Source organism: Triticum aestivum, chromosome 2A (assembly GCF_018294505.1).
Source record: "Triticum aestivum cultivar Chinese Spring chromosome 2A, IWGSC CS RefSeq v2.1, whole genome shotgun sequence".
NCBI classification, from domain to species: domain Eukaryota; kingdom Viridiplantae; phylum Streptophyta; class Magnoliopsida; order Poales; family Poaceae; genus Triticum; species Triticum aestivum.
Genome location: NC_057797.1, coordinates 717,513,239 through 717,524,494, shown reverse-complemented (window position 1 = coordinate 717,524,494; position 11,256 = coordinate 717,513,239). Strand labels below are relative to the sequence as shown.

The 11,256-nt window shown below is 45.5% G+C and overlaps 2 protein-coding genes across 2 annotated transcripts in view; both read right to left on the bottom strand.

The window, feature by feature from the left end:
- LOC123190498 (BTB/POZ and MATH domain-containing protein 2-like) overlaps positions 1-5,294 on the bottom strand; it is a 9,186-nt gene extending 3,892 nt beyond the window's left edge. Inside the window, exon 1 of the mRNA XM_044603149.1 lies at positions 4,107-5,294. Within this exon, the coding sequence (XP_044459084.1) occupies positions 4,107-5,168 (1,062 nt within the window). The 5' untranslated portion in view covers positions 5,169-5,294. The remainder of the gene's footprint in view (positions 1-4,106) is intronic.
- A 1,641-nt stretch (positions 5,295-6,935) lies between these two features.
- Positions 6,936-7,814, bottom strand: LOC123186155 (BTB/POZ and MATH domain-containing protein 3-like). Its single transcript, XM_044597941.1, has one exon. It carries the CDS (start codon positions 7,812-7,814, stop codon positions 6,936-6,938), a length of 879 nt encoding a protein of 292 aa, XP_044453876.1.
- Positions 7,815-11,256: the final 3,442 nt, after the last annotated feature.

Genomic DNA, 11,256 nt, shown 5'->3' with positions numbered 1-11,256 from the left:
GCCTGCCTGCTTGTTCAGCACCACCCATTCCCATGGGAATATATGGGTTTTTCGGTCCAGTGGGAGGAGCATTTTCCTTTGAAGGTAATTTTCCCAACCAATAAGTATTGGGCTCCCAAGTAAACAAAGCGAAGGATCAAGTAACCAACATGTTGCGGAGCAGCCAAGTAAACCCAGAAATGACTCAAGTAATCCAAGGGCAGAGCAACGTAATCCAACGGAGGGGCTACGTGATCCAACAGAAGAGCTACGTAAACAAGGAACACATGAACCTGCTAAGGATCCACTCCACCTGCCAAGTGGACCAATCACAAGAGCTCGGGCCGAGAAATTCAATGAAGTAATCCATATGCTGATTCAGCAAGCCAAGCATTGGAGTTGGTATTCCAAGTTTCTTGAATAACCTAGCTGTCTGAAACTCGCCAATGGGATTCTGTGTAATCCTCTGGTCTACATGGTGTAGGTAAAGGGCAAAAAAAAGTCGCTAATTAGTGGCACTGAAGTATGCACCCGGCGTGTAAACTTCTTCTTTTTATTTACCAATGTCGCTATCCGACTGATCATCCTTTGAGACCACGGAGAACATCAGAGAGAAAGATACGTCACCTAAAAAAAATTGACACCCTGACTTATATGAGTCGGCTAGAAACTCAAGGCCTGGCCTTTTGTGGGAGAATGCCGAGTCCTTCCCAAAATCGCCTGGATCAACGAAAGATCTGGATAACGCTAGGTTGTGATACTGATGTCTGATTTTACTCATATACATCCGATAGTGAAGGCCGTGAAGTTTGAACAGCCTCACTTAACCCTGGTTCGGTAACCTTTCTAGCGCCCAGGTATCCATGACCTGTAGATAGAGGCCCACTTTCCATTGGATACTCCGAATAAAAGAAGAAGTAGTTACCTAATCATGGGTCTATACGTAAGATCTCCTTGCGTAGAGGTTAAGGCCAGACGGATTACTGAAATGTAGTTTGACTAACGTTTCCTCATCGACTGCGAGAGTTTGTGGTGTGTGTTCTCGGACCAAAGAAACCAAACAAGCATACCTTTCCTTTAATGGAGTATCTTGGGTATGGTACTCCCTATTTATCAGCTCGATGTTCAATCAGCATTCCTTCACGGGGATCTTGACCGGATGTAAGTCAAGATTGCTATTATCTTTTTAAAGAACATAAACTTCAAAGCTTCTAGTCTGTCCCAACTCTTTCGAGCCGCTCTCCCAGTCAACGTTCAAAGGCATCACCATACCATAGAACTTTTGAGCTTGAGAAATGATTTTCTGGCTTCTTCTCCACACCTTTCTTTAACAACTCAGTTAAAGGCCTGCTGATAGCTCCATACCCCGAAACCTCCTGTAATAACCCCTGCAACCCTCGGAGTTCTCTGACATTGGCTGGTTCTGGCCAAGCTGTCATGCCCTCTACCTTGTTTGTATCAGTAGATACCCCAATTTCATAAATAATGTATTTCCTTTATGAAATTTGGCTCACCCACAAAAAGTTTGTTCTGCCGGAACACTTCCTCTAGCAACTTGAGATGCTCCACCATGGTAGAACTGTACACTAGAATGTCATCGAAAAAGACCAATACCCCTTTCCAACATATCTCTTTAAAAACACTATTCATGAGTTGTTGAAAGGTTGCCGGGGCATCACCTTGAATTCAAAAAGCCGGTCCTTCAGGCTGTTTTGTAGATATCCTCTTCCTTTCATTCTTATTTGGTGATAACCAGCCCTCAAATCTATCTTAGTTCACACCTCATCCAAAAGTGCCGGTCTTCTATGATAGGAATGGGGTATTTGGAAAACATAGTTGCTGCATTTAGTTTTCGATAGTCGAAACACATTCTCCAGGTTCCATCTTTCTTCAACACCAGAGCTGCTTTGGGGCTTCTCGCTCCTTATACGGGAGCAGCCCTGGCTGAGTATTTTATGTACCGCGAACGGCATACTTTAATAATTTATGATGATCTCTCCAAACAGGCACAAGCTTATCGCCAAATGTCCCTTCTATTAAGTCCCGGCCGTGCCAAAGTCTGAGATCAGAACTCATACCGCGGTTGTGGCTTGAAGGCCGCATGCAAGTTCTGAAATATTTAGAGAGTATGTGTTAGTACGAGATCGCGCTATCAACTTATTTCATCTTTCTCGATGATTAGGACAAAATTGTATCCCTTAGGAACCGTACATGCACCTTTGTTTGGATGCCAATAGCTTGTGATAGAGTCAAGGGTGCGATTACCCTTGAATTTCAGCTCACACTTTCGGAAAGCTCGATAGTATCGTATTCCGCTCGTATGCTCTCGTTATGTAATAGAATACCTTTTACCGTTCATCAAGTGAACGTAGCCCTTTCGTAGTCTATGCCCCTTTATTCTTAAGTGGGGGAATCCCCTGAAAGCCGGTGATCGAGTGAGTTTTTTCCAGGAAGCTAGTTCTTTAGGGCTTAAATGCGCCGCTTGTCGGCTGTGAAAAGTATACCTTTCCTTTCCCACCTGTTTTCGGTGCCTTCTTTATGCTCTTTCCTAAGGAAGCAAGAGGAAGAGTGAGGGTCGACAGGCAAAGAATGGCTTGAGTGAAAGCTGGAGTGGCACAAGACAGATTGAAAGCAAAGGGAATAGCTCATATGGATACCCAATCCGCATAATCTTTCAAAGTCACTGCTTCTACGACGATAGGCGTAAAGGCATGATTAGTTCCACGAATCTCACTGCACTGACCATAGTAAACTCCTTCTCGTTGTACCGAGATGGAGGTAAGATTTGAACGACCAGGTACAGCATCACATTTGACACCTGAGGAAGGTACAGCCCAACTATGAGGTACATCAGCGGGTGTTACAATCATACGTAGATGAGTTTTGGCTGGTACAACCACTCTATTGTCAACTTCTAATAAACGTGATTGACCCAATTCTGGATCATCTTCACACGGCTCACCAACTTGATCTTCTGCGGGAACCTTATGTAAGAACAGGCCTGGCAAAAGAAGTACGGTCTCGCTTTCCTTTGCCACTCAAGTGTACGACATCTGCCGTGCTTAGGCCCCTTCTTCCCTTCCCTAATCCAAAAATGAGTCCACCGCCTGCCTGGCACTGTATGGGTATAGGTATGGCGTGCAGGCCAGCCTCCCTTGGATTTTAGCGGATCTATTCAAAATTCTGGAATCGTCCCATGTTTCTATTTCGATTGTATGGCGTGGCGTATACACGTTATGCAAACAGAACGTATGGTTACTTTACTCTATTTTCTCATGGCTTGTTAAACCTTACAGAGCAGCAGATCCCGGGATAAGAAAGATACAGAAATATGGAACTTCACTGCCTTACTTGGAAAGCTAAGCAGGTTATTGACCCACTAATCTTACCTTCCCTCAAACCTTCCACTGAAAAGAGCAGATCCCAGAAAAAAGGATAGCGAATGATCGATTCACCATTGATAGCATTAACCCTAAAAGGAGGGATGAAGCACATGCCACCACATCCACTAAAGAGAAGGAAAAGAGAAAAGAGAGGCGCCAGGTCCAAGAAGGTATGGAAAAGGCATTAGAGGTTTGATTCGCTCAAGGTTTTGAACAACAAGTCAGGTAAACCACCAGTTAATACCAACCGATATATATATATATATATATAACACATAGAAGAGTATAATCTGTCAAAAGTATTTGCTTTTAGTCTTGCTGTAGTGTTTGTATATCCCAATTTATCTTGACAGTTGAGATCAAATTGCATCTTAAAATTTCTCGGATGAGATTAAATTGTCCCCACTGGCACTGCATATGCCTGGTCTGATCACACGCCCTTGGGTGCCAGTATCAGCGCATAAAAACAGTTATATACATCTCTAAAATGCAAACAAAAGAGAGAAAGTAGTAATAACAGAGCACAAATGGTATGTTGATTCATCTCAAAGTCCAAACCATGTGGTGCAGATTGAAAAACTCGGCGAAAGATGATGGATACGGATGTTTGTAGAATTCATAGTGCAAACCATCATGTGGGAATATTGGTCAAAATAATGAGAAACATTGACCCACTGCGATTATGTTCCAGTAAGTTCTAACATAAATTTATTTAAAGACAATTCTACCATAAATTACACGTACCCCTATTGACGACGGCAGATTCTGTTTCAAAATATCCACCATCACCCCCGGATAGCGTGTCATGAGGTGCTTGAATCCATTGGTCTCCTTCATGGCGTCGAGCACATCCTGCGACGACACAAATGCGATGCAAGCATTTTTGAGAAGGACGCGGTCATACCACTCTGCCAAAGTTAGGGCGGCTGCCACTGTTTGCTCGTTTATGTTTTGGCATAGTTTCCCTTCGCACATCGTCGCTAGCCTGTCCAGGCCATATCGAACTCCGACAACGAACAAATGTTGCAGCGTCGCGTTTTTCTCAAGATCACAACCATGTGGGAGCGTATCCGTGTACATGAAATAAAGAAGCGCCTCGAAGATGACGGGGTCCATGTCATCAACCTTGACGGGTTTTGTAGGGTCCTCCTTCGTCGGGTCCAAAAGCTCTGCCCTGAAGGCCGGTGATCGTGCCGCCAGCACGTGTCTATGAGCACGGAACGATTTGTCACCCACGATGAACGTTACATCCGCGCCTTCCTCGTCCTTCAACATCCTTGCAAAATCCTCTTGCAGATTCGACGGCGGGGCCGGGATGGCCAAAGTGTCATGCTTCCTCATGACAGTCAAAACACACCTGATCGTTACACAGTCCTCGTTGTCGGATAGCAGCCGTGGCAGCTTGGACTTCTGGACAAAGTGCTCGAAGCCCCAAAAAATACCTGCGGACTGGAAGGTATGTTCTATGCTCCGTTGCACAAACACTTGGCCATCCTTGCCCAATAAACTCAGGGTGTAGTTGGTCTGCAACCCTAGTTCTCCATTGCATAGACGCAGATAAGCGGAGGCGTGGGCGCCACCGCCCGCCTTCCACCCGTCGGGGTAGAACGTGATGTCCCACTCGCAGCCGCCGACGAAGAATGTGCTCGACGAGACAAAGTTGCCGGCGCCCATGCCGTCTAGCAGCGAGAAGCCCGTCACCTCAAAATTGTGCGCCGCGGTGTCGCCCTCCGTAAAACTCGTCGACCACGTCTCGGGCACATCCTGCTTCACCGAAGAAGACGCAGAACCGATGGTGTTTCCCATCGGAATAGGTAGGAGATCGGGCGAAGGGCGACGGGCTGGTGCTGCAGGTTCGTGACATACGCGTCGCTTATGTATATATTATGCCAAAAGTGTTCAGAGTTCACGTCGCGTACGCACGGACATATAGATGGAATATAATCCTCCAAAAAAGAGGGTTTCCTGATATTTACCCTGGTGCAATTCTGTAAGGACAGAGTTCACGTACCGTACGAGAGCGGCTGGTGTTGGAAGGCACCGGCAGGCGGCAGTGCCGTCAGCAACCGGGTCTCGCAATGAGTTCTTTTTTTTTTTGCGAAATCTCGCAATCAAATTTTTTGCCACGGATCAGGCCCTCGATTGCGTTTGCTTAGCTCTGGATTAGATGGGCCAGGCGGCCAGCAATTTTGTTTCGAAAAGAAAACTTGGCAAAAAAAATTCTCACTTTTTTTTGTATACAAGGGTTGAATTGCCCTTGCTTAATGCATATACCTGCCGTTCAACAAAAATATTTTTTCTAAGAAAAGACACCCAAATCATCTTAATAAATCTGATAATATCAAGGAACATAGAGTACGACGGAGACAGAAAAGACACAAACAATTAACAACAACAAAAAACTATGCTGGCCGTCTTATTCCTACGGCTGCTAAAAAGGCGCTCCGCCGGCTCCGCTCCGCGGAGAGTGGCCGAACAGGTGCTTATTACAAAGATATTCCACCTGTTTCTTTTTATCTTGTATGTAAGATTTGCCTTAAGTCAAACTTTGCAAAGTTTGATCAAATTTATACTAAAAATATCATCATCTACAATACTAAAGATCTACAATATGAATTCCACAAGGCACCTAATGATATTAATTCGAGTGTCGAGGCACCCTTCCAGCCCAGTCATACTCATCATACATCGGAGCTGAGCGTATACAAATTTCGTACAGGACTGTATGAGCGGAGCCCGAGGAGCCAAGCACGGCTTGCCTCGTTCCCATCCTATGTAAAACAACGGCCGTTGTGCATGTAAAAATAGAGGCCAACAAAGGGGGTCAGCGCCAGGACGCAGACGGAGGGCAAAACTGCACGGCGAACTCGCGAGGACCACAGCTTCATGTTGCGTGATCTGGGGATCCTACCCGGCTGGCTCCGTGCAGCCTGATTGCAAACCCAAAGACAGGAAACAAGGTATGCAAAGTTGTAATAAACTGTAAAAAGAAATTGAAAACTGTGTAAAGCACAATGAGGTCAGGTTGAGAAAACTATCTAGGCATCTACTCTAATCATACGCCCTTGGGGTACCAGTATCAGCGCATGAAAACAGAACAGATATATATGCTATGCTAATTCAGCCCAAAGTCCAAAGTCCAAACCATGTTGTCCAGATGAAAATAACCCGGCAAACGATGATGTATATGGCTGTTTTTAGAATTCATAGTGCAAACCATCTTGGGAGAGGCTCAGAAAATAAAAACAGATACTGAATGCGACAATCTTTTGTTATGAAAGAAATTTATTCAGAGAAAATTCTAGCATAAATTACGCATACCCCCGGTGAAGACAGCTTCTGTTTTATGATATCCACCAGGGCCCATGGACAGCTTCTCATGAGGTGCTTGAATCCATCGGTTTCCTTGACAACATCGAGCACATCCTGCGACGACACAAATGTGATGCAAGCATTTTTCAGTCGCGCGCGATCATGCTGCTTTGCTAAAGTTAGGGTGGTCGCAACTATTTGCTCGTTTATGTTTTGGCATAGCTTCCCTTCGCAAATCGTCACCAGGCTGTCCAGTCCATATCAATCTCCGACAGCCAACAAACGCCACAATATCCCGGTTTTCTCAAGATCGCTACCATGTGGGAGTGTATCAGTGTACATGAAATGAAGAAGTGCCTCGAAGATGTCGGACGTCATGTCATGAACATTGACGGGGTTTGTAGGGTCCTCCTTTGTCATTGGGTCCAAAAGCTCTGCCTTGAAGGCCGGCGACCGTGCCGCCAGAATGTGTTGATGAGCACGGAACAATTTCTCACCCACGACGAACGCTACATCCACGCCGTCCTCGTCCTTCAACATCCTTGCAATATCTTCGTGCAGATTTGACGGTGGGGTTAGGATGGTCAAGGTGCGCACCTCTTCGGTGCGATGCTTCCTCTTGACAGTCAAAACACACCTGATCGTCACACAGTCGTCATTGCGGGATACCAACCGTTGCAGCTTGGACTTCTTGACGAAGCGCTCATAGCCCCAAAAGGTACCTGTGGATTTGAAGACATGCTCTAGGCTCACTTGCTCAAACACTTGGCCGTCCTTGCCCAATAAACTCAGGGTGTAGCTGGTCTGCAACCCTGGCAGTCCGTGAAGCCAGTCCCTACTAGAATGCCGTAAGTGTAGCATTTTTGGCAACCCTGGTTCTCCTTTGCACAGACGCAAGAAGGCTGAGGCGTGGGCACCTCCGTCCACCTTCCACCCATCTGGGTAGAAGGTGATGTCCGACTCGCAGTCGCCGACTCTGAACGTGCTCGACGAGACCAAGTTGCCGCCGCCCATGCCGTCGAGCAGAGAGAAGCCCGTGACCTGGAAACTGTGCGCCGCAGTGTCGCCCTCCATAAAACTCGTCCACCACGTCTCCGGCACGCACTGCTTAGCCGGAGAAGAGCCGACGGTGTCTCCCATGGCAAAAGGTGGGAGATTGAGCCAAGGGCAACGGGATGGCGCTGCAGGTTCGTGACATACGCCTCCCTTATGTATTCAGCAGGAACAGGGTACCTATGCCAAAAGTGTTAAGAGTTCAGTTCGCGTACGCATGGAAGAAGATGGAATATAATCCTTCAAAGATTATTTTTTTCAAAAAGGGGTCTCCCCGGCCTCTGCATCAGAGTGATGCATACGGCCATCTTATTAACCAAATAAAAAGTTTTCAACAAGGTTTCAAAGTCTCCAACTGTAAAAACTGAAAAGAAAGCTCACAAAGAGCCAAAACAGGCTAGAAACACAAACTAGCCAAGAAAAGACGCCACAACCGGCTGGCTAAAGATAGATAGGTAAACTAATTGCCTATCCTATTACATGACCGCCATCCAAACCGGTTGAAGTTATCCCGAGCTACCATCTCCCAACGGATAGATCCAGTAACCAAATGCTCCATGACCTCCATCGGAGTGAGTAGCGACCACGAATGGATCACTGCCGTGGCTCGGAAAATAACCTGCAAAAAGTGAATACGTGATATTCTGTTAAAAACCAAATCATTTCTGCAATTCCAGATAGTCCACAGCAAAGGGCAAACTCCAACACGAATATGTCTCGCTAAGTCAGGCTCAATCCCATTAAGCCATGTCCCAAATAACGTGTTGACAAAATTCGGTGGAGTAATATTAAAAGCAATGTTGATCGTCCGCCAAAAGACTTTGGCCAACGGGCAATCAAGAAAGAGGTGTTTGATCGTCTCATCCCGATCACAGAAACTACACCTAGTCGGTCCTGTCCAATTACGCTTTATCAAGTTGTTCTTGGTTAAAATAACTTGTTTATGGACAAACCACATAAACACTTTTATTTTCAATGGAACTTTGACAACCCAAACATGCTTGGAGGTAGGAATGGAGTTCGAATTAATAACATCAATATACATTGATTTAACTGTGAATACTCCAGACCTAGTCAGTTTCCAGCGTAATTCATCGGGTTGTTGAGAAAGCTGAACCTCCATCAGCCTCCTAACTAGACGGAGCCATTCTTCCCAACGATTGCCCGCTAGCGACCATCTGAACTAAATATTAAGGGGGGGTAGATTGAAATATCATTGCAACGAACACCTCACGTCGTTGAACAATACGATATAAAGACGGATATTGAATGGCCAAGGGTTTCTCGCCGAGCCAAGTATCCTCCCAGAAGCGCGTACTAACGCCATTGCCAATAACAAACTTTGTCCTATTAAACAAGGATTGTTTGACTTTCATCAGTCCTTTCCAAAAAGGCGAGTCAGTTGGCCTGACTGTGACCTGGGACAAGGTTTTTGTCTGTAGGTACTTGCTGCGAAGGATTTGCGCCCACGTGGCATCAGTCTCAGAAGAGAGCTTCCATAGCCACTTACTAAGAAGACATCTGTTCTTAACTTCAAGATTCTCAATACCAAGACCCCTTGGTCTTTCGGTCTACAGATGATATCCCATTTAGCAAGCCGGTATTTTCTTTTTAGTTCATCACCCTGCCAAAAGAAACGCGATTGATAGAAGTCTAGTCTTTTCCTAACACCAACTGGGACTTCAAAGAACGATAAGAGAAACATAGGCATACTCGTGAGCACCGAATTTATCAGAATTAATCGGCCTCCGTATGACATGAGCTTATCCTTCCAGCAACTCAGTTTCTTCTCAAATCGGTCTTCGATGCACTTCTATTCTCTGTTTGTCAGCTTACGATGGTGGATTGGAATACCTAGGTAAGAGAAAGGTAAATCCCCCAACTCGCACCCAAACAATTGCCTATAAGCCTCCTGTTCGTATTTGGCTCTACCAAAGCAGAACAACTCGCTCTTACGAAAGTTAATCTTTAACCCGGTCAATTGTTCGAAAAGGCATAACACCAGCTTCATATTTCTCGCCTTGGACAAGTCATGCTCCATAAAGATGATTGTATCATCAGCGTACTGAAGGATGGATACACCTCCATCAACAAGATGAGGTACCAAGCCACCTACTTGACCTTTCTCCTTAGCGCTGCCTATCAAAATTGCTAACATATCAACCACAATGTTAAACAGGATAGGGGACATCGGATCTCCTTGTCTTAGGCCTTTATGTGTCTGAAAGTAATGACCAATGTCGTCATTCACTTTAATTCCCACACTCCCTTTTTGCGTAAATGATTCAACCTGGCGGCGCCAGGCTTCATCAAAACCTTTCATACGCAATGCCTGTTGGAGGAATGGCCATTTGACCTTATCGTATGCTTTCTCGAAATCCACCTTAAAAATTACTCCATCTAATTTTTTAGGATGGATTTCATGGAGCGTTTCATGAAGGACGACCACCCCTTCAAGGAATTTTCTGTCCGGCATGAAAGCAGTTTGGGATTGTTGCACCACAGAATGCGCAATCTGTGTGAGCCTATTAGTCCCGACCTTGGTGAAGATTTTGAAACTAACATTGAGAAGGCAGATCGGCCTGAACTGCTCAATTCTCACAGCATCCGTTTTCTTAGGAAGCAGTGTGATAGTTCCAAAATTCAAGTGAAATAAGTGAAGCTGTCCAGAGAACAGATCATGAAACATAGGTAGCAAATCCCCCTTAATAATGTGCCAGCACTTTTTGTAGAACTCGACCGGGAATCCATCCGGTCCGGGAGCCTTATTGTTTTTCATCTGTGCAATAGCATCAAACACCTCCTTCTCTGAGAACGGGGCTACCAGAATATCATTATCAGCAGCCGATAGTTGAGGCACATCCTTAGTCCTAGACTCATCGAGGGACACACAATTATCCTCCGGAGGTCCAAATAACTGCCTATAATACTCGGTTATATAGGTTTTTAGGTTATCCTATCCTAAAATAGTGCCCTCATCTTGTTCAAGTTGAAAGATTCTCTTCTTTCTGTGCTTACCATTAGCAATCAAGTGAAAGAATTTAGTATTCGCGTCCCCTTGGACCACTTTGTGGACCTTAGCCCGCAATGCCCACTTCAATTCTTCTTCGCAGAGAAGTTCTTTCAACCTCTTCTCTGCCTCAGTTTTAACCTGAAGCTTAGCTGGCAGCAAAATCGTGGATTCGGCCTTTATGTCTAGGGTCTGTATAAGAGAAAGGAGCCTGTCCTTTTCAATCCTATACACCCCACTAAGGTGCTTAGCCCAACCCCGTAAGAAACTTCTCAAATTCCTAATCTTATTCTGCCAACGCTCGACCGCAGTCCTACCTCCCGCACCCTTAGCCCATTCCCTGGCAATCAGGTCCAAGAACCCTTCGCGTTCGAACCAGGCCATCTCGAATGAAAAGGTGTTTTTGTTTCCCACGTGGTTTGGCTCCCCTGAGTCTACGAACAAGGGTGTGTGATCAGATATGCCCCGCGAGAGAGCTTGAACTGTAACAAGAGGGAACTTATGTTCCCACTCCACACT

Excerpts from the sequence above, each read along its gene's own strand:
- LOC123186155 (XM_044597941.1), bottom strand. The coding sequence starts at position 7,814 with ATGGGAGACACCGTCGGCTCTTCTCCGGCTAAGCAGTGCGTGCCGGAG.